Source organism: Sycon ciliatum, chromosome 2 (genome assembly GCF_964019385.1).
Source record: "Sycon ciliatum chromosome 2, ocSycCili1.1, whole genome shotgun sequence".
NCBI lineage: Eukaryota > Metazoa > Porifera > Calcarea > Leucosolenida > Sycettidae > Sycon > Sycon ciliatum.
Genome location: NC_088644.1, coordinates 28,545,468 through 28,568,258, shown reverse-complemented (window position 1 = coordinate 28,568,258; position 22,791 = coordinate 28,545,468). Strand labels below are relative to the sequence as shown.

General features: G+C 45.8%; 3 protein-coding genes across 4 annotated transcripts; all 3 read left to right on the top strand.

Moving 5' to 3' along the window:
• Positions 1-539: 539 nt before the first annotated feature.
• LOC135809555 (uncharacterized sulfatase YidJ-like) lies at positions 540-7,066 on the top strand. Its single transcript, XM_065322926.1, has 7 exons — positions 540-853; positions 1,174-1,726; positions 2,640-2,811; positions 3,266-3,517; positions 4,376-4,542; positions 5,438-5,609; positions 6,688-7,066. Exons 1-7 carry the CDS (start codon positions 733-735, stop codon positions 6,796-6,798), a joined length of 1,548 nt encoding a protein of 515 aa, XP_065178998.1. The 5' UTR covers positions 540-732; the 3' UTR covers positions 6,799-7,066.
• A 581-nt stretch (positions 7,067-7,647) lies between these two features.
• On the top strand, positions 7,648-13,668 carry LOC135809556 (betaine--homocysteine S-methyltransferase 1-like). 2 transcript variants are annotated; one of them, XM_065322927.1, is made up of 8 exons: positions 7,648-8,058; positions 8,919-9,060; positions 9,720-9,814; positions 10,000-10,197; positions 10,853-11,186; positions 11,597-11,727; positions 12,118-12,203; positions 12,680-13,668. In XM_065322927.1, the coding sequence occupies exons 1-8, from the start codon at positions 7,996-7,998 to the stop codon at positions 12,765-12,767; spliced, it is 1,137 nt and encodes a 378-aa protein (XP_065178999.1). In that variant the 5' UTR covers positions 7,648-7,995; the 3' UTR covers positions 12,768-13,668. The 2 variants fall into 2 exon arrangements, with proteins under 2 accessions (XP_065178999.1, XP_065179000.1); XM_065322928.1 differs by lacking the exon at positions 7,648-8,058 and adding an exon at positions 8,448-8,791.
• Positions 13,669-15,566: 1,898 nt separating this feature from the next.
• LOC135809552 (uncharacterized) lies at positions 15,567-22,530 on the top strand. The gene is made up of 9 exons (XM_065322920.1): positions 15,567-17,024; positions 17,356-17,531; positions 17,716-17,995; positions 18,453-18,557; positions 18,976-19,059; positions 19,348-19,467; positions 19,913-19,973; positions 20,815-20,942; positions 22,089-22,530. Exons 1-9 carry the CDS (start codon positions 16,002-16,004, stop codon positions 22,242-22,244), a joined length of 2,133 nt encoding a protein of 710 aa, XP_065178992.1. The 5' UTR covers positions 15,567-16,001; the 3' UTR covers positions 22,245-22,530.
• The last annotated feature ends 261 nt before the right edge of the window (positions 22,531-22,791 follow it).

Genomic DNA, 22,791 nt, shown 5'->3' with positions numbered 1-22,791 from the left:
TTTCTTCTGCTTACAAAGATCAGGCTTATGTAAACGAATACAAACAGCATTAATTTTGTTCTCTTTATTGCTATTATAAAATTGTTGTCTCCACGTCGATTATTGACAATCCCTTTCGCGGACATTTGGCAAAGAGGCCTCATGTATCCCGAGTCACGACGCGACAAAATTAATCACGTTTGCCAGACCAGGTTCACGGTCGAATACAACCACATGTATAATCCTGCTCATGTTTTTGCACGGGATGCCGTGGTCTGCATTCAATAATTATTATTATTTCAAACCATGGTCTTACCTCACGTAGCCAGCATGGCCGGGCACAGCCTCTCGGAGGCATGTCTGGATACGCCGCTCTCTGCAGACGACTTCCAAGTATTGTAACAGTGTGTACTTCGTAGATTTACCATGATCTACTGCATACAATGTACATATATGGCTTTGTCATTGGTCTATCACCATGATCACGTGAGACACCACTGTCCTTGATTGAGGAGGGAAGGTTCGCTTGCTGTCTCTCTCTGACAAGAAACCTAGACCAGGCTTTTACAGCACTGTGGAGCCAACTAGTCTGCATGATGGTCAAGGACCCGGCATTCAAGTAGAAGTCGACGGATAGCCCGCGCTGCTCGTTTCGGTCTCTTATAGCCTAACGCTACGCGAGAAAGAGTCTGGGGCAAGCTCTATCACTGTACCAGGATTCCTTGTTTGGCTGCGCTGGCGCGAAGCAACGCGATGATGAGGTCGCTAGGTTTTCCTATTGGCTTCTTGCTTGTGATCATCCACATTATTCCCGCGAGAACAGACCGAGCTCCGGGTGATACAAGACCAAACTTTGTGATTTTCCTCCCGGACGGTAAGCAAGAATAGTTGGGTCCTTGTCACCGAGTTCGGTGGTTTGCGTGAAAATTTCACAAGAACCTACAAACTATAGAATCGACACGGTTGTTCACAATTAATCCACAGGTCTGGTCTTTGATTCATGTGAAGTTTTTCAGTGATAAGCCACTTTGCTGAACTGGCGATATGAAGTGTATCTAAGTCGATAGCAGACTGATTGGTGGATAGCGCCTTACCATCTCAGGGCATTCATCATAGATGACTCTGGAATATCATCAACGTCAGTGACATCATTGGGGCAGTATGTTTTCTTGTTGAATTCACTATGCTTTTCAGAAACAAGAGCGGAGAGTATTGGGGTCTATGGTCATCCATTTGTTCGCACGCCAAATTTGGATGCACTGGCCGCTAATGGAACAGTGTTCAAGGAAGCTCATGTTCTGCACACACAGTGTGCACCAAGTCGTTGTGCTATGATCACTGGTCGGTATATGCACGTACTGGGACATCGTACACAGACACATCTGGTGAGAGAGTATGAACCAAACTTCTTCCGCTATCTGAAGGATGCTGGATATTACGTGTCATGGCATGGCAAGAACGATATGTTCTCTCAAGCATCATTTCCACTCTCCGTATCAAACTGGACGAATGATATCGGCAGCAGCAAAGGTCCATCACCATTCAAGTTCAACGAGACCGGATACTACAGTTTTCTAGCCTCTGCATCCAAGTTCTTTGGCAATGATTCGGAACACAACGGAGACTACAGAGCTGTGGTGAAGAGCCTGGAGTTTATGTCCAGCAATCCACCAGAGCCTTTCCTCATCTTCCTACCGGGCATCGGTGCTCATCCCAGTTATGGTGCTCCAAAGGACTATTTTGACATGTAAGTAATTAGTTCACGATGCTGGGGACATATTTTAAACATTTTCATCCAAATCATTACCCTAATCATTAGGATGAAAATGTTTAAAATAATTCCCCAGCGTGAATTTCATTAGTGGCACAGATGAGGCCAGCTTTTCACCCCGATACAAACAAAGAAGTCCACAGCCTCAAGATTCCTGATGTCCCTATGTTTATGCCAGGGTATACACATTTGTTTCACACTGCTGTCCTCAAACACCTATCCGGATAAGATCAGCACTAGGACTGTGCAGTTCAATTGCAACAAAATTGGATATATGTAGATGCCCTAAAGATCATACATTTCTGATCATAATTGGACTCCGCACGGGTGCAATTAATAGTCGTTAATTCAAAGAGTAATCCTTTATTCAGAAGTGTATCTGATGCCTTCTGACTAGCTCTCCTCTGTGTGTGTGTGTGTGTGTGTGTGTGTGTGTGTGTGTGAGTTGTGTGGATTAGACAGTTATCTGGCGCTTGTCTTGATCTGTTTCAATCAGAATCAGATCCGTTATCGTTGCTATAAAGAGAAAATCTGTGGGTGCACATCCAGTGCATTTGCAGATTTGCGTGCTTCTCTTGCGACGGGCGTTTACATGGTACATGGTACATGGTGTGTGTGTGTGTGTGTGTGTGTATGTGTGTGTGTGGGTGTGTGTGTGTGTGCATGTGAGTGTGTTTTTTGTGTTTGTGTGTGTGTGTCTATAATTATGTGTGTGTACATGTTTGTCTGTGCGTCTATAATTATGTGTGTGGGCACATGTTTGTGTGTGTATGTGATTGTGTGTGTGTGTGTGTGTGTGTGTGTGTGTGTGTGTGTGTGTGTGTGTGTGTGTGTGTGTGTGTGTGTGCATGTGTGCCTGCACGCTTCACTGCACTGCCTACATATCTAGGTACTCTGCAGATCAAGTGGCTAAGCTAGCACCGCTGCGTCCACCACATGTAGCTAACAAGCCCAAGTACCACGACGGCATTATCAAGTACAGGAACCTGGAATCCCTCAATCAGACATTCTTCAACAAGATCAATGCTATCTACCTTGGGCAAGTCAGCTATGTTGATTGGGTAGGTGACAAACAGAAATGGCCTCGAGCTCAGCCGGTCCAGTATTTTGAATTGAAATGCTCTTAAAGCTTTCTAGAGTACTGAATACGGATACAGGTGTCCTTATATCGTCCAGAAAAGGACCAATGAACTACAAGTTACGCTATAATGTCCACTAACACCGTCAGTTACTTGACAATCAGCACATTCGAGAACATTGCACTAAACCTTTCTTCACTCTAAATTAATCATTGGGTCTCCATCCGAGTCTATCCTTATATCGTGGTTGATTTTTTATTGCAACTAAGATCTGCTCGACCAATGAGAGAGTCACAAAATACATCAGGCTGAAGTACCCTTCGCAAAGTCTTGAGATAAACCGTGCGGTGATCACTAACCCGGCTAGTGGATTGTGCCAGAAAATACAGTGACATACATTATTGTACTTGCTATTGATTGTCATGCTTCTATGTAGATCCTTGGTCAGCTAGTAAAGGGAATTGATGCACTGCCCGACATAGCCAAGAACACTGCCATCTTTGTGACGTCTGATCACGGAGACTTCAGTGGTGACTATCATCTTGTGGAGAAATGGCCAGGTGGAATGGATGACATCCTAACACGTGTGCCTCTCATCGGTAGGATTCCCGGCGGTGTGAAGGGTCATGTGGTGGAGGCTCCTGTCAATGTCTTCGATCTCTTCTACACAATTAACGTCATGGCAGGGGTAAGATCTCACACAGCATACCCAGCATAGCAATATATTTGAACACCTATGAAGGAGTAATGGATTTCAATCCTCCAGCTATCACCTTATCCTCTCCGGTATATGCACTCCAGAGTCATCCAAAGCTCACCGTGGCATGCAGAGGAAAATGCTGGCAAGTCTGCCTCATACCTACAGGCTCCTCATTGTATTGTCCTTACTAGTAAATAACATGCCCAGTAAGGGATTTGGGCACACATGCTACATGCAACTTTATGAGGTTCTTTCATATCTCAGGCTGCGTTTGGTTGGGCATTTTCAGAATGTAAATGACAACCATTCTGGAATGGGAATGGGTGAGAATCACCTGACCAAACAAACGCGCCAGAATCAACTAGGAACCACTTGACATAACAATTCCATGATGTCGGTGTGGAACGGCGGCTCTCTTCTCTTTTACCCGACTCTAGTTTCCTTTAGAGAGTCGAGGTATTTCTGACTGCATGATTTGAGGCACTTGAACCTGATGCTACATTGTTTGGCTCGAGGCAACCATTATCATTTTTGATTCCGGAATGAGAATGCTCATTCCAGCCTGTGAGGTGGAATGATCATTCCCCAAAAAGAATCATTCTCAGCGATTCCCATTCTGGAATGGGACCAACCTAACGCACTTTTTTGACCAACCAAACGGGCGAGAATGATTCCAAGTGATTTCCCATTTGGGAATGTGACCAACCAAACGTAACCTTAGTGTGGACTTGGTTCACAAGATATAATTATTCAGAAATAGTGATATATTGACTGGAGGTTATAATTCTGCAACCAATCAATGCTAACTGTGCTTTCATTTCTTCGAATCTTGTACTTTCCTGGCAGACAAATGTAAATCACATACACTTTGCTAAAAGTCTTCTCCCTGAGTTGATGGGCGGTCCTGGTGATATGAATCGAACAGTCTACAGTGAAGGTGGATATCAATACTTCAGAGAATTTGAACCCAATGATCCGGAACAGAAAGCTGTATATGCTAATCCACATAACACGTAAGTACCTTAAAGTACCGTTGATCCGCCCCCTCTCTAATTCCCTGTCGATTTTCTACCTGTGAAGCGACTTCGGCGTATACAACGAAATACGATGTTGAACCGACGCATGCACTGCTGTACACAATACTTGCCAATCCAGGATGAAAATGTGCACAATCCAGCACATCGAGTCTGATCCTCCACGTTGTTGTACATCGTACTGCACTTGACAGCATTGATCTAATTCCCGCCCCCTGCCGAAAACCCAGCTGGGAAGCGACATGGTGTGTGTGTGGGGGGGGGGGGGGGATCAACGGTACATTACGGTATTTGTTTGTGGACTTTCACGATTTTGAAACTCTAAAAGCAACACCCAGAGTGAAGCTCAGAGTGTTCTACTCACGTTGGTACGTTGGTATGCGCATCTAATGTTATCAATGGCATCATTTTAGCCCTAGCTTGTTGGGAGATACTTAGAGATTTGCAAGCCGTTCGGTTTTGGTCTTACCTAAACGCTTTGAAAGAACAGAGCATTCTCATAGATTTACCTTAGCTGTCCCTAGCAACATGGAACCACCATCAAGAACTGGATATGCTGTACTTGTATTGTACCTTTTATAGCCTATCTGTGAAGTCCATCGGTGCAGACCCTCAACATTATTGCCGCAACGCAATTATTACAAGACCTGTTGGCATACACATACACAGCTGTCTCTCTCTCTATTGTGCCCTACCCCTCTCACAATTCCCTCTCTCTCTTCCGTGTCTTCCTTTCACTCCCCATTGACAAAGACCCAGCTACGCATGGTTTCACTACCACATAGACTTCTCAAGTTCATCAGAAGTATGCCGGTGGCTCAGGATGATTGTAAAATGTTGCCTATACCGTGCAATGTATCTTGTGTTCACTCAGGTACTGGGCACGGGGGAAGGAAGAAGTGGAGGAAGGCTGTCCCAGGGCCATCATGGCCAAGAGTTCTACTCACAAGCTGGTCTATAGACCTGAAGGCGTCAGTGAACTGTACGACTTGGCGACGGACAAACGAGAGCTCAACAACGTGTACAGCGATCCAAAATATCAAGAGGTCAGTTTTGCCTAGGTGCAGCCAGCACCACTGTGGATGTCGTGTACATGTTTCGAATTGTCATGATAATACCCAACTGCAAGAGACTAAGGGCTATGCACTGGTAACCAGTGCATACATGTAGCCCTTGATCAGTGGTATGTACAAGTAGTTCTGAGAAGTTAATTTGCTGAATAAGCCACATGATTCGAAACCGTGACAAGGGAAGAAATGTGTCACAGTCATATTGTTTTCAAACAAGAATAGCTCATAACTCGTAACTCGTAACTCGTATCCTTATGTCCTTTTCCTTTCTACATTTTATTTTTGGCTCAACATCCGAGTAACAAGAATAGGGATAATTATAAAGTAATCTGGTTTCCTGAAATTGCTGTTGGATTGGATAAACATAATTACAGCAGTTTCCATCAAGTACCACAGTTGAAACTGCCCCGTGAAAGTAGTACACCAAAACCCAGAAAATCTAGAACTAATACGGATTCTGGTTGCCCTGGACCGTACTTCTGTATGGATACCTGACAGATTATAAATCATTTGTGTGTGTGTGTGTGTGTGTGTGTGTGTGTGTGTGTGTATGTGTGGGTGGGTGTGTGTGGGGGGGGGGGGTGTGGGTGGGGGGGGGGGTGTACTTGTGTATGTGTGTCCCATATGGTGCAGTGGCATGTGCAGCGACTTCCAATCGAGAGTTTGGGTTCGATTCCCGACGATTATGGTCACACACGTCTTTCTTCTCTTTCTCAGACTCCTCCTGACTTTTCTTTCACTCTCCTGGGTGGATACCAACAGCCAGTGCATGCCGGAGCATGTGGTGTGATGTGCGTGCAGGAAAAAAAATGAAAAAGACCAAAAAGTAGGGATTCACTGGCCAGAAAAGCCACTTCATAGCTGTGTGGTATATACCAGGCTGAATAGTGGCGGTCAATTCTTCAGCCCTGCAAGCTGTTGAATGGTGCAATCCCAGCACAAGTTGCTATGGCTTCTGCTGTAGCATCGCTAGCATCGCCTCCGGCGATGGTCGTCAAATGGTCACTCATGTATGTGTTGTGTGCTGTGGATGTGTGCACTTGATATTGTGCAGGTGGTTCAGAAAATGGAGATGGACTTGCTGGCCTACTTTGTGAAGACGGCCGATGTCACTCCTGTATTGGAGGATCCACGCGGAGCACCTAAACCGCCATCTTCAAATTAATCACTTAGCTGATTTTTCTTTTTCTAGCCACTATTCTGAACGTCTTCAAAAGTGATATTTAGTATGATATTTATGGATGAGAAGAGTTGCAGACCCCACGCATTGTTTATCGTTTGAAGTTTACCTGACATGCTTGAAGTGCGACCGTGCTCAGCAGCTGCTTTGCTATAGGTCACCGCCCAGTTTTAGAGTCCCTAACTGTCTGCAAATTAAGATTGAAAGGATCACCTCTCGAATACATCCTTGAGGTTGTTTGAGGAAGATTGAATACGGTGTCGCGAACTGTGATTCCGGGCGGCTATTCACCATCCTGTTTGCCTTTCAAGCTTGTAGAGACTGAAGGGTTGGATTAAATAGTCCTCATAATACACACAAAACAAGAACTCTCCATACAAACAAACTATGGGCCTGGACCAATAACCATTCCCCCACCCCTCGAATCAACTGGTCCTACCAGTTGTATCGATTTCATGCCTCAAAGAAGCAGTTGCTTTTAAAGACTAAGTGATTCATTAGTGTATTACTTTCAAGAATTTCCATTTTATTCCCAATGAAACAGGCCCGTGTACCGAATTTAGGAGGTGTGACATTCGTGTTTGAAGCGTTCGTACACGGAATGATGTATTACGGCATGTAGTAGTCTAGACCTACGCTCTCCGAAGCAGAAGCTACACAAATTCTGTGACAAATCTCACCAGCATTGAGTTAGTGCTTACACTCACACTTCCATTCACACCTTATATGGCTTATTCCCACACTTACATCATCTACACTTGCATTGTGTTAGTTATCACCTATGCTCTCTCCCTTATGTATATACCATGCTATCTACTCCCATTGAGTATCTATTCCTCGACTCATCAAGTTGTTACACGGTGTCAGAAGTTGGATGCTGCAGATTCTGCAGATTCAAGGACCATGGACCAGCTCAAGCCGCCAGAACAGCTCCTGATCAACTCTCCCAACAAGGCGGACGCGTGGAGGCAGTTCAAACATGCGTTTGAAATGTATTTAAGTGCCTCTGGACTCAAGGACAAGGATGGCGCCACCCAAGCCTAGGTATTCCTCCAAGTCATAGGAGAAGATAGCCTGAAAGTGTACCAAACATTGCAGTTTGACACAGAGGAGGACAAGAAGGACATCGACAAACTGACGGAGAAATTCGAAGAATTCTGCATCCGGAAAGCAAATTCAACAATGGACCCATGCTTCTCGTTCACCCGGAAACAGGAAGAAAATGAAGACATTGACTCAATGCCGGTGAGATATGTCACAAATTCAATGTAAGCGCTACAGCAGTGCAGGTACAATCCCATGTAGATATACCATGTATACAGTGCAGGTACAATCCCATGTAGATATACCATGTATACAGTGCAGGCAACTGAAATCCGACCCACTGGGCGGCGCGGCGCCGCGCGCCGCCCAGTGGTTCGGATTTCAGTTCCCAGCACTGTATAAAATTAATGTAGATCTACATGTAGCATGCACCCGTCTCGGGCGCGCGGGGCATGCAGTCCACTCCGTGATCCGCGGCAGCTACAGACACTCCTCTCCCGCAGTCCCAACGATTTCGGCGTGTCAAACAGGGGCTACTACTAACAACGACCAGGCACCTTGAAAACTGAGTTGTTGATAGCTAGCACGATGTTGACAGCGAAGACGAAGTCTCTTGTGAGCAAGTTGCCAACTCCAGAGGTGACTGACTACAAGGTCAAGGGTGTAGTGTCTGAAGTGTCTGAAACTGACATGTCGGCCGTGCATCTGGGTGTCGGCTAAAGTGCAGACAAAGTTCGAAAGTGAGAATCGAGCAGATATCGCCATCACTGACAGTTCATTTGTTGGTTGTTTTCTCTCGCTTCATAAAGTAGAAGAGCAACGAGGCAAACTCGAGTAGTCAGATAGTGCTTTCATCGGCTCGGGATCGTAACGTTATTCTTGAATCAAGGACACTTGCACAGCAACAATGTCGGGCGAACCAGCAGCGAAACGAGTGAGTTGATCCGTGTGTTTCCAAACAACTAAAATGAGCACCAATGAATGAGGAACGGTGTGTATGTGTGTGCGTGGGGGGTTGTTGTTGTTGTTACCGGTGCGTTTGGTTTTCGGATGTCCTTCAGAGCAACAAGAAAGGTCTACTGGAGAGGCTGGCCGAGGGAGTAGTGATTGGCGATGGCGGTATGATCTGGGCCATGGAGCTGAAGGGTTACGCGGAGGCTGGTAAATACACTCCAGAAGCGGCCGTGGAACATCCGGAAGCAGGTATAGTAACACAAAGAGAGACTGGGAGATAAGTAATCGTAGATTCTACTCTGTTCAGCTTCCGATGATCAAATTCCCCAGCCCACGGACTGCAGAGTACTGTAGCTGTGTAGGTATGTTGATCAAGAGGAATGTATTGCCATCAACATTCATTTGCTGATATCAAATGAAGCGGGTGCACTCTGTTAGTAACGACGAATACTGATGTCATTATTATGAGATGAGAAGAAACATTAGCAAAGTACAGCCGTAAGCTTCATGATTCCCCTGGGCCCGCATGCAACTACTCTGAATACCGTCGTCAGTACACATCAAATAGGAATGGCCGGGACAACACATGCCAACCTGGCCCAAGATTGAGTCGTAACTGGAGAGACATCATACTACTAGTACAGTAGTAGTAGCATACCATGATTGAAAATGCAAGAATACATGGCCAGGCAATTTGCATCATCATTGCTCAGATCAATGCGTTCCACACGGAAAGCATGTCTGGTGCTGCCACTCCTCTCCCAGCCATCAAGCATACATGTACATTCTCTAGCTACAATGCTCTGTTCTGTACTGTGTATGCCGAAAGGCAGCACACGGTACTGAGAGGTTGAGGTACTGAGACTGCACCTCGATGTCCGGACGTGTCACTGCTGCTCTTTGTGTAGTTTTGCAGATGCACCGTGAGTTTGTGCACAACGGTGCTGAAGTACTACAGACCTGCACATTCTGGTCGTCAAAACTTGAAGAAGAGACGGTAGAGGTACGAGTATGTCCCTTGATGAGTGAATATGCTATCTTCTGATGTCCTTGAACGCTGCGTTACTGGCCCTTTTCATCAATGAAAAACTGTTATCGTGGCACTGCACAACGTTGCACATGAACCCACCACGTGGCTGACTTGCTGATCTAGTTCTGACTTCCGAATGTTGACTTGTTCCGCTCCAGGGTGTTTCTGTCAACGATGCGGCCTGCGCCCTGGCTCTTAAGGCAGCCAAAGAAGCCAGTGATCCAATTTTAGTTGCAGGAAGTGTGACCAAAACTGACCTGTACGAGCAAGGCGAGAGCAAAGAGGTGGTGCAGGCGGAGTTTCGCCGCCAGCTCGACTTCTACGTCAGAAACGACTTTGACTTTGTCATAGCAGAGGTATGCGGGCGTGTAGAGTAACATCGGACATTGAAGAGTGGGGTGCTCACTGCAGACTAGTGATGTTCTTTTAACCTGTGGGGTTACCTTCACCATTTTCACATAGTACCCATACACGTACACAGTGCATGCACATAGTGTTACTGTAGCTTAGGTTCAAGTCTGCCAAGTTTGCAATTTTTAATTGATTTCTAGCCTGGATGCTCTACGGCACCAGATGTCACTGCGTTCCCCAATGTCGAATGTTGGTCGGCGCATGAATTCATCATCCACTGTGTAGCTTAGACAGGTAGCAGTTTGTCTAAGAATCTGTGCCGGTCCTTTCCTTGTCGGCCTAGGCATCTATGACCTGCGAATTCTTTGTTGTAATGATGAGCTTTCTAAAAGGGACGCTTATAATTCATTTTGTGTGCAGCATCTGATTGGAGCTCATTGAATGCAACATGCATTAATTTTATGCAGGCTAGATGCACCCTGACAAGGGGAAAGCAGATTCATATGCGCAGTGGCTTCGTTGATTACTAAAGCCGATGTGGTTCCTGGCAAGAGTACTAATATAATGTCAACCCAGAGATTTGCGGCCCCTTTTTGGGCAAATATTGATGACATACATGCGCATATGTATGTCTGCATTCATTTCTCTGGCTCTGTGCAGTTCTTTGATCATGTACTGGAGGCAGAATGGGCTGTGGAGGTGCTGAAGGAGTCCGGTAAGCCTGTCCTGGCCACCGTCTGCATTGGACCGGAGGGCGACGCCGACTCATTTTCGCCCGAGCAGTGCGCCCTTCGCTTGGCACGCGCCGGTGCTGATGTGGTCGGCGTCAACTGCCGCTTCGGTCCCCAGACGTGTCTCAAGACGGTAGCGATGATGAAGAGAGCATTGAAACTGGCTAAACTTGATCACGTCTACCTCGCTGTGCAACCATATGGTTACCACACACCAGATGCACCTATCAACGGATACAGTGGCATGAAGGAATTCCCTTTCGGTGAGAATATTCATCATGATTCCAATGTCCAATGCTGTCTGTTAATAACACAGGGCTTGAAACTTTAAGGGTCAGCAAAGACAGCCTCCCGTTCCCTGCACTTGTGAATTATAATGTCTGTGTCCTGATAGACTTGTCACTGTTTGTGAAGATTTTAGGTATTGCTAGCTATTCTGGTCACGTGCTCGGTTTGGAGTGTTGTTCGCTTGGTACTGTTCCACAACTGGTCATGTATGTATGTATTCTTTATTTTACTTCGCACAGTCAAACGGATCAGTGCCCAATAATGTGATAGCCAAGGGACATCTTGTGACAATTTTTACTAAGCTCCCTGCGGAGTGAACTTGTTAATATTGTTGCAAATATTTCACCGACAATTTGATTTGACTCCCCTTTCCTGTGTCCTGTAGCTATGGATGCCCGAGTAATGACTCGCATTGATGCTTATAACTATGCCAAAGAGGCAAGTAAGCTGGGTGTACGCTATATCGGAGGCTGCTGCGGATTTGAGGGACGCCATATACGATCCATGTCTGAGGCAGTAAGTGTTGTGTGGAGAAATTTCTGGACCACGTGTGACATCCATTGTGCATACAATTGATTTACCATAAGGATAAGTAAGTGACTGTGATATTGAGACAGCATGTAGCCCTGGGGGAGAGGAGAGGAGAGCTCCTATGCATGCAGAAATCTCAGTCTGACTGGGTCCGAACCGAACCGTGAAATTTATTTCTATTTTTAAATTTAAGACTGCAGCAGCAGCCATTTAAAGATGAACTTTCAAGTAACAGTCAGTGATGGTCAGATGACAGGAGGCCTGAGCTCTAATGTTAGGAGAAGCCACCTTCTTCTAGCCATTTTGAAGTCCATCATGGTTTGCCTCATGGTTTTCATATCTTCTATTTGTATGTATCGTTGTTTCTGTGTGAAGCTTCAAGGGAAAACTGGTCGCATTGCTCCTGTCACCAAACGCTATGGGAAGTGGATCAATACTTATGCAGATAAGGATGATGAGAGGTGAGCAAGACAAGTCTCGGATCTCACCTGCCCACTAGAAAAGACTCAAATTTAGTTTACGCTATCAGTTTTGAGATGCGCAGGCAAATTCTTGGTACTGGTAACACTCGGTGTCCTGTGCAATGGGATCTTTCATGATGCATAAAGCAGGCTCCAATGCGCAGCCTGGCAATCTGACTCCCAAAGATATGGACAGCGTTTTACCCATCCTTTGCACCATATTAACCCTCTTACGTGCTTCATGTCCTTTCTGTCTAGATATATTAAGAGCTGAGAGCTGTTAGCAGCCGGCCTCCCTGTCACCGCACTAGAACATTCTTCTGAGCAATTGAGTTTGAGGGAGACAGGCAAAAGAGGCCGGAGAAGAAGTTCGACTCTCACCACTTGTTTGCACTTTCAAATTCCGGGCAATTGTAAACGCACTATTCTGTCTTAGACATGTTTTCATACACGTTCTTTGTTCACCTTCTGCACAGAGCTGATGCAAAGCACTGGCTGGAGATGAAACCAGCAACTGGTCGTCCAAAAAGTTCAGCAATGTCAGAAAGTGTCAAGTACAGCTAGGTTGCGATTTACTCTCATTTCGTTCCCCTGAGTCCATGGAGATGAGGACACTTCAGCAAGTCTGGCGCTTCTGATGCTGTGCTGTATCTGCATGTAGTCAGTGAAATTCAGCACTCACTCTATATGTATGTTAGGACTAACATGAATACTAGCCGATAGCAATGTCTAATCTCTGGAGTCTGCTCTTAGAACAATTTTACTCTTGCCCTTCCACTCCATTTCACAGTATCCTGACATCAGATTCTATCTTTCACATAATGAACCTGACCTGGAAAGTAGGTAATCTAAACACTCACACCAATTTGTCTAGTCCTTCGTGCTATACATGCTGCTAGTGCTGCAACCAACAACAACACCTCTATTATACGAGCATCATCAGTGTAGTAGACATGCATGGTGTATTCACTCAACTCTTTAACTGTGACAGGGCCTCTGGTATGACCACAGGGTCCGGATCATGTTACTTCTGAAGTATGAACATAATAATCTAAGCTAGTCTCTCTATGTTCGTTTGTGTAGTATGGCAACGCTGCTGCCCCTTGTGCCTAAATGTGTTTTGTCCCCTTCTTGTTTATTATTTTCTCTTTAACTGTGACAGGGCCTCTGGTATGACCACAGGGTCCGGATCATGTTACTTCTGAAGTATGAACATAATAATCTAAGCTAGTCTCTCTATGTTCGTTTGTGTAGTGTGGCAACGCTGCTGCCACTTGTGCCTAAATGTGTTTTGTCCCCTTCTTGTTTATTATATTAAAATTTTATTATTGTTATCATTCGTTCTCACTTTTGTTGTTGTTGCTCATACACACTTGTCACGCTTAGTTCTTACTTGTGTTCTCTTATTTTACTTTTAATTAAATCTACTTCAAGAACTTATATCACACTAACGTACCCAACTCGATATGTGAAATTAGTACTGAAAAGTTACAGAAAATAGCGTTTACTTGCACAGTGTGTGTGTGTGTGTGTGTGTGTGTGTGTGTGTGTGTGTGTGTGTGTGTGTGTGTGTGTGTGTGTGTCTGTCTGTAAATGTATGCATCTGCATGCACGCATAATGAAAATTAATGGTAGTACAGTAGCTGCGATCCGGCAGACCAATATTGGCTTGCGTAGATCTCCATGTACCTACCTACCTTTGGTAGGGGAGGAAGATGCAACAAGCGCTCGCGAGGCGATGATCTGCACAGCTTACATACTACGTACAGTAGATTGGAATAAACTGAGGTATCCAACCTCGACCTCCCGTTCTTACTGTCACTATGGCAGAACAGTAGCCACCTTAACCTTTACTGTTAACTTTCACACCTCGAAGTTACTTCATCAATATGGCTATAGCGATCACTATGTGCTTTAAAGGTGTTAGCCAGCCTGAGAAGTGAGAGTTATGCACTCTTGGTGTTACATGTACATGTACTTAGTCCATTCTGTTTCTCCTGTAGGCTGTAGGCTGTGCTTTCCCTCAGTAGTCATTATCGAACTGAGTGCTAAGGTCTTCTTCTGACCAGCTGAGACCACACGACGCTTGCAGACACCAGCACGAATACTACGAATAGTTCGTCAGTTACACTCCATGACAGCTGCTTGCTCCTGTATTATGATTATTATTATTTAATATTATTATTTGTATGAAATGACCCAAAGGCAATGTGCCTATCGAGGGGTTCATTTGATTGAAAGAACAGTGAACAGTGTAGGCTGTAATAATGTTGGTACAACAATGTACATGTATGCACAAAATTAATGATTATGATGTAGATCTACATCATGTGACAGCGCTACATGTAGCTCTCAGTGCAGTGTTTAAAGGGGAAGTATACCCTAAAATCAAATTTTCACCAGTTGTAGTCTTCTGGGTGCTGAGTCGAATGGTCTTGGTCCGAGGAAGCTGCGACGCTCCCTTCCTGCTTGAATCCCAATCGAACTCGCGCACTTCCACCGAAACTGGGTGACTGCGCCCTACTAGATGGGGATTTGTATGCAAAATGTCACTAAAAGCGCCATTTCGTTCTTATAAAAGCACGGATGACCGCGATTGGCCCATATGTTGTAGTCTTTTGGACGCTGAGTCGACTGGTTTTGGTCCGAAAAGGCTGCGATGCAGCGTTCCTCCTTTATTCCCAATCGAACATGGTTGAACAAGTGGTCACGTGCTCCTGCGTACACCAGTCACCTGGTCACCGTGCCTGCAGGGTACAACTTACTAGCCTGTTTGACCTTTTTTGGGTGCAGTCCTGTCACTCGAGTTGAACTCGAGTTGAACCTTGGTGTGAAAGTTGTCGCCTGCTGGCGCGGTGACCAGGTGATTTGGGCACCCAGGAGCACGTGACCGCTTGTTCAACCATGTTCGATTGGGAATAAAGGAGGAACGCTGCATCGCAGCCTTTTCGGACCAAAACCAGTCGACTCAGCGTCCAAAAGACTACAACATATGGGCCAATCGTGGTCATCCGTGCTTTTATAAGAACGAAATGGCGCTTTTAGTGACATTTTGCATACAAATCCCCATCTAGTAGGGCGCAGTCACCCAGTTTCGGTGGAAGTGCGCGAGTTCGATTGGGATTCAAGCAGGAAGGGAGCGTCTCAGCTTCCTCGGACCAAGACCATTAAACTCAGCACCCAGAAGACTACAACTGGTGAAAATTTGATTTTAGGGTATACTTCCCCTTTAATTCTCACGTGATACCGAAATGGATTTGTGGTATTTTGGGGTGGTCAATCTGAGTGAGTGCGCTCGTACCGAGTCGTAGTCTTAGATGCGCCAATTCCATGACTAACCAATGACCGTCTGTAATATCATAGTACTAGTAATACTAATAGTAATACTGTAGCAAAACATCTTCGTATCGCGTCCTAGATCTTGGCAGTAACAGCAGATCGGTCAAGTCAGCAGGAGAGGGCGCGCGCAGGGTTCAATGTTCCACAAAAAAAAAATAAGTGAACTTCGGATTGTTTGAGTTCAGTTCTTGCAGTCTCAGCGTGTCTACCGATCAAACCAACAATTTACCTTCCCCAAAGCTGTCTCTCTCTACCTTGTGAACAGTACTCAGTAGGTCTACTAGTATTGTAACTAAGTCTACTAGTAGCTAGTAGCTCCGTCACAAGGCCGGCATTATCACGTTAGAAGGACATGACCGCATTGGTTTCCAAAAGTTGTAAGTAAACTAACTTAGTTGGAAACCGAAATGAAAATACCGAAGCCCAGACTGAGAGGTTAGTCCTTGATGGTCGGGAACTATGCTGCCATTCAGAAGAAAGCTGTCGTCCCTGTGCCGTGCTACTACTCCTAGGTTTGCATCTGGTTCGTACGCAGCGTCAGAGCTCCCGTGCCATCGCGCACCGCCATCGCTTGCTTGCACACCATGGGTGCAGGGTGTCCGATGCTTCGCGAAATGGCCCACGGTGAGCGAGGAAAAGCGAATGGTCAGTCCCTTTGTGGTAAAGGGCTCCATTGAGGCGCTGCAAGCTGAGCCCAGCAGTCGAGCTCATGCGGACGTCCTGCTCCCAGACCTGGAGGACGCTGTGGCGTTCAGCATGAAATCTGTAATGAGACAACGACTGAAGGAGACGATCGAGACGGGACAGCTACAAACACTGGAAGGCCAGAAGTTGGCTATTCGCGTGAATTCACTCAACCTATTCCCGGAGCTGGCAGTAGCGGATTTACGCGCTATAATTCATCCCAAAGTAAATATCGTGATGCTGCCGAAAATATATTGTCCGGAAGATATTCAGCAATTTGAAAAGCTTGTGACCGAGATAGAGAAGGAGAGGCAGATGCCAATTGGGCACACGAAGTTCCTAATCACTGCTGAGACGGCAGCCAACTATTTCAACATACAGGAGGTGCTTGCATGCTCTGATCGTATCCATGGTGGAGTCATGGGCAACGAGGACTTTGTCGCCGAGACCGGAGGCAAAGTGAACAAGTACAACATGGCGTCCAAACTGTTTGCCAGCCGCTTCGTCATGGCGTGTCATGCCATTGGAGGAGGCTGCGTGGCTTCACCGCTGCTGGCGATCGACGACTACACGTCCATGCTTTTGCACGCCACACACGCCAACAAAGTGGGTTTCACCGGCGTGTTTTCTCTGACACCAGCGCAGACCACCATAACGTGGAACTGCTTTCACCGAGGCGACAGAGGCAACGCGGCGTGTAAAGAGCTCGCGAGTGGCAGCAGCGGCGCTGAAATGATTCGCCCCTCACCCTTACCTACCCTGTCAGCACCCACGTCAGCATCGTATTCAAAATTGAAGGTACGGTATGTCAGCTGTGTTGGCTTGAAGCTTGGGCATTACATCCCCTACGGAAGTGGTTCTTTCAGAATACATTTGTATTTTGTACTTGCACTTCAAAACACAACAGATCATGCTAGTCCAAATGTGTAGCTTTTGCAGAGATGACAGAAGACCTCTATAGATTCACCGTCACTTCACAGGAGTATCCAGTACCAAACTAGTGTTCAGTCCGTTGGACTATCACTGTAGGGTGGGTATGTAGGGGGGGGGGGGAACCTGTAACAATTCTGTGTGGCCTGTGTACAATCGATATCATTTCTGTGTCGCATGATGTGTGACCCTGCTGCAGGTGGGCAAGACAATTCCCAATGAAGCCAAAGTGCTGACAGTGCCTCAGAACTGGTACATATGGTGGAGCACGATGCTTTTCAACTCATCCAGCTTCCAGAACGGCATGCCACACGGCCACGGCATACCTCACAACATGCTGATGACGCTCGCAAGCATGTATGCAGCAATCTTCAGGTATGGATGAAAGAGTCTGCTGGCAATCCTGTAATTGTTCTTGGCACTTCACGCAATACTGATGAACACAATCAAAATTGCAAACTCCGTTTTGCTAATGTTTCTTGTGGTAGTGCTCAAGACTTCTGAGCTATTGTAGCGCTGAAGACTTCTGTGACTTTTGTACTGACGCTCTGGCATGCAGAAAATCAGGTGAGACATTCCACGGAGAGCTGATCGGCCTCTACGACGCAATACAGCACCGCACCGTCAACGTCGGCGACATGTTACAGATTGTTACGGAAATAGCTGACGTGCAGCCAGTACAGCCGAGCGGGGGCTCTGCGGACAACAGTGGTGGAGCAGTGCAGGCTATCGTCACAACCTCCCATGCTCTTATCAATCAGCATAATGATGTGTGCTTCTGTGCGACTCTGAAATCACGAGTTCAAAACATCGATGACCTGGAAGCAGACATAACTGAAGTAAGTTGTAATATTCGCACTCCTTCGAACTGTGTCAGTAGCCTTCCTAAGCATATTTGCAGTTTAGACTTTAGGTCACTGGCCATATCGTTAGATTGGCTAGGGCCTTACTGCTTTCTCATTTCGTTCGTTCATGTTCCCATCGCAAACTGTGCCCCTGCTCTGATGGTAACAGCTATTGTTTGTAGATAATATTCAGTCAACCTTGTGAATAACAACCTCAGCTATATAACCAGCAATTCGCGAATAAGGCCACATCTTCAGAGCAAGTAGCCATTTGACTTCATTCTTTCAACCTCGGAAATCATGACAACGAGCCAAATAACAACACTTTTCTTATGCCCGATCGAGGGTCATTATTCGCAGTGATGAATCACAGTAGACATGAAATGAGAAATGATGAACAAAGTAAGCTGCCATTGCTCTTCAAGTCTCTTATGCTCTTGTATGTTGTCAGACTGGAGCAGCCAGCAAGGTGGTAGTTGGAAGCGATCGGACTGCCCGCTGGTCATCAAGCAATATACCTGAATGTCTGACACAAGCCCAGCTAGCAGTGGGCGATGTGAGTGATTTTAAGATAGGGTACCGAGGGAACGAGATACAATGGTAGCCTGTCTTCACACTGCAACATAAGAACGTTGGCGGTTATGTGCTTGTCATCCCCCCCCCCCCCCCACCATCACCACCCCACTGGAAGACCCTAGTTGTCCAGTGAACTACTGAACAAGCATAGAATTCACGCTCCAAAGGGCAGTCGACCTGTTGTGGCATTTGGGCACGTGTTGCACTGTGACTGTGTAGTAGTAGGCTTGGTACTTGCGTGGTACTCAACCCGTATGCACATAATTTCCTTGGGCATTGGGGATGGCCAGAAGCTGAACTACCGCGGTACCTGTGGCGCTGATTTGGCATATGTGAGTAAACCATGCAAGTCAACCCACCCGTATGAGTTTGTGATTTCTTTCCTCAAATTTCTGCAGTTGCTGATTCACAAACACGTGAAGAGTTTCCTGGCTTCGGACAATACCTTTCTCATCAACTTCCTGGGCAACAGCTGGCGACAAGTGAGTCGATGATTGGGTCACCCACACTTCGCATTCAACCTGGTTTCAATAGTCTTTGCACTTATTGATGTTGTTTCAAGGCTCTGACAGGCCCAGACAATAAATCACGGTTGTATGTTTATGTATTCAGGAGCATTCCCCAAGGACAGCTACGATTTACCATGCTTCTGTGCACATAAATCAATTGCTTGGTATGTTGCATGATCGTAAATTCGCTGCGGTGTCCTTTGCTTCACATCGTTAACGCTACAATTGCGAGTGTTATATACCTTTCTTGTTGTGTTGCAGGATGGATCCATCTTTCCACCGTATGCTCTGTGTGGAGCACTGAGCAATGTTAATATGGATATAGGAGATAGCGTTGATGAAAGGATCACCTCGTGCAACTTCTACCTACCCATCCTACCAGTAAGTCGTATATGTGTAGTCACGAGAATGGAGTAGACGATGCACACATGGAAGCTGTGATGGGGTTCGCATGGAATTGAGGGTGGGTGGGTGCAAAAGCATTCTATGGAAATGATACTACATGTAGGATCAAAAACCAGTGATTCGATGGAGTCACATGATTTCAATCAATGTTGCCCAATGTGATATATACGGCCGTGGGTGACAAATAATCACCTCCACTGTTGACTCGTGCATACCCAGTGCTGAGAATTTTATGCAACTTTAAAAAGCACCCAACGGATACAGTGTGATGGGAGTGGGTACAGTGTGATGGGAGTGGGTGCATCTGCGCATGCATGTACGTGTGTACTGTTTTAGTGCTAGTAGCTGCTGTACATTGTAAGCCTGTATACTCATACCGATGCTGGTTCTGGTGCCACTCTGGTGACTGTTGCTGCAACAGGATCATACAATGCTGAATGTTACCTTTGTGAAAGACATGCAGCCGTGCACGACTAACACATGTAAGTAGTTAAGTTACTGTCATAAACCTATGTACATGATTGTACTCATACAGTCAACTTGAAACACAGTCGAATTACAGGTCTGATGATCCCCACAGGAACGCAAACATCACGGTGACGCACAAAAGTGACATTCCTGGAAAAATAACGTCATCTATGTAGAATGATTGAGGAACGAGCGGGGTCAATGAGGTGCTAATACGCATGCGACAGCAGAATAGGCACTCGTTCCTCATTGTTCATGCCATTTGGCCTACGCGAAGACTAGCCAAGCTTGCTTGACGATGTCAATGCGAAAAGGCTAATAATAATTTAGAAATTTCCTCATTGTAATGTATTCCGGCTCAGACATAATAATGTACTGTTCGTTTGATCCAGTAACTGTTACTCCCCAGTACCAGAGCGTGTTGCAAAACGTTAGCACCCATACACTGTAGATACATGTAGTATGATACATGTAGAAGAGCGCAGCTTCAACACTGCGGCTCTCTGTGTGCTACACTCTAGTCACATGGGGTATTCTTGGTGGCTGCTTTACGGGGGAAGATGCACTCTATGCACCACAGCTGTGCTCGATATTGTTCATATCATTGCTCCTGCTGTCAACAAACACGCTAGAACATAACTCGATCATGTAATGAGTTGATCAATCCCACTCCCGAATGAAGTTGATAAACAAACAGGCACATTTCACCGTACAAACTTACTCAACGTTTTCCACTTCGGGAATGAGTTGACTTTTTTTTCGCAAGATGAAGCGCTGATGTCATTGTGAATTATGGAAATAGACCAGTTCCCATTTACAGTCAAATTTGGTGTATTGTTCTGCATTGGCATGCAGGTCTGGAAGTGGTGGAAGTGGTAACACTGGGACTCATCGACGTGAACATTGCTGATGTGGAGAGAACCAGTATGCCCTCAACCCTGTTCACGGACAATGGTGATCTACCGATGCACAGAATGAACCAGGTACGGCACTGCAGCGCATGCTATTCCGCTATGTACTTTGTACATGTGACCATTATCCTTTACCTACTCACAAGACATGATGTCCATCCGAACAATTTCCTCCCTACATTAGAGGGCAACCGTTTGGAGAAATTGTGATGAGAATTTTCTCTTCTACTTGGGTGAATGTGGCAGGCAGGCAGGCATGATGGTCTAAGACAATGAATGAGAAACAGAGCGTATGCCAATTTGCAGTCACGCGGCCAGTTGAAAGTGAAAGAGTTTTCCTACAGAGCTACAACCCACAATTTTGTGGCCGCCAGTGGCACAAGGAAAGGATGGATGCAGTGAAGAGGATTTTCCGTCTTTGACCACTTTGCGGTGGATCTGATCTACTCACCTCCCATTGCTTTGGGAGCTGCATTTTCTCCTTGATCCTTGAGGGTGGTTGCGATCTTCCGGGTTGAAGGGAATTCAGTTTGAACGAGGCTCACGTGAACCTTGAAGCTCTTAGGGTGAATATTGTATAGGGCCATTCCGCGACAGCCTCGTCAGGAACAACAAAATTTGTTTTCTCCACTTATTGCGGGGAGAAGTGGACTGTGGAAAACACTCTTCAGATTGTTTTTACACCTGCTGGTGAATCTTGTGTTTACATTCACATTCACATGTACTGTATGTGTTTGGGGAAACCCTGGCTTCTCCCTTCATAGCCACAAAGCACAGCCCGGACTTCCTTCCCCATTGCGGATATATCTGTGGAAATTGAACATCTAAATATTGCGACAGAGCTTTCGGCCGTATTTCCAATTGAACATGTTCAATTTCCACAAAACCTTTCGGGAAGGTACCGAACCGGATAAACAAAAAAACGTACTTCGTAGTCAGCGGATTGCTGTAAATGGGGCACACGTTAAAGAACGCATTCCCCATCGGTTTGGAGGGAACCAGATAAAAAATATTAGGACAAGCGATGTCTGACCGTGCGTAATTAGCCTGGAAGTTTAGGCCAATGGACTTGGAGGGAGGAAGGGAGGGAGGGAGAGAGACGCGGGCCAAAATAGGATAAACAAAATCAAATGAAAATAGAGCATGGTGTTCATATAGAAATACACTGGGAGTAAATGTCAGACTGTCTTGCTTGTTTCCTTTGCTGCTGCATTGCAGATCATGGCTGCATTCTGTCCGTTCCTGTACGGACGTGTTGCTCTTCGGGCAGCCAGGACCATAACCAGGTTCCGGCCAGCGCTTGTCGATGCCCATCACAAGGCGGTGGGCGAGCGATTACCAGGTGTGGCGAAAGAGAATGCTTGGTTTGGCTAGTGGGTACTGGTAGAAGACTATACAAGACTGCTTGTCTGCGGACCGTCTGACATGGCCCACATTTCTTACATATATCTAGAACCCTGAAGAAAGCTGGATCCGAAACAGTTTTAACTCCTTCGCAATTATACCGTGCTTGTTCTCTTTCATACTGCGACCAAGCAATTTTAGTACTCTAAAGTTAGCTGCATAGCAACGAAGATATCATTCTATCAAACCTTTTTTTCTTCTTTTTCAGTTGTAAGTAATTTTTCGACATCACTAATAAAAGTATTTTCATCCCGCGCATGCGCCAAGAGTGAATAGCAACTGAATAGAGCGGTAGTCAGTTGACAAACCCCCCTTTTATTTACAATGCAGTTGCATGATGTCCACCACTTTCTGAATGAGTAAATATTACGAGAGCACAAAAGTGGAAATTAACTTGAAGGTATACGACCATGCTTGAGAGAAGAAGAAGAGAGTACCTGCCAGATTCAAGTCCTGCTTGGAAGCAGAAGGATTTTTCCAACCGTGCACTTTCCACCATTTTGTTTGGAATATCTGC

Bases quoted from the DNA above. Each gene is read 5' to 3' on its own strand.
- LOC135809552 (XM_065322920.1), top strand. From the start codon at position 16,002: ATGCTGCCATTCAGAAGAAAGCTGTCGTCCCTGTGCCGTGCTACTACT. The intron at 17,996-18,452 runs GTAAGTTGTAAT...GTATGTTGTCAG, and splicing joins TGGAAGCAGACATAACTGAA to ACTGGAGCAGCCAGCAAGGT. The intron at 20,943-22,088 runs GTACGGCACTGC...GCTGCATTGCAG, and splicing joins CGATGCACAGAATGAACCAG to ATCATGGCTGCATTCTGTCC.
- LOC135809555 (XM_065322926.1), top strand. From the start codon at position 733: ATGATGAGGTCGCTAGGTTTTCCTATTGGCTTCTTGCTTGTGATCATC. The intron at 3,518-4,375 runs GTAAGATCTCAC...CTTTCCTGGCAG, and splicing joins CAATTAACGTCATGGCAGGG to ACAAATGTAAATCACATACA. The intron at 4,543-5,437 runs GTAAGTACCTTA...GTGTTCACTCAG, and splicing joins TATGCTAATCCACATAACAC to GTACTGGGCACGGGGGAAGG.
- LOC135809556 (XM_065322927.1), top strand. From the start codon at position 7,996: ATGGACCCATGCTTCTCGTTCACCCGGAAACAGGAAGAAAATGAAGAC. The intron at 8,059-8,918 runs GTGAGATATGTC...GATGTCCTTCAG, and splicing joins AAGACATTGACTCAATGCCG to AGCAACAAGAAAGGTCTACT. The intron at 11,728-12,117 runs GTAAGTGTTGTG...TTCTGTGTGAAG, and splicing joins TACGATCCATGTCTGAGGCA to CTTCAAGGGAAAACTGGTCG.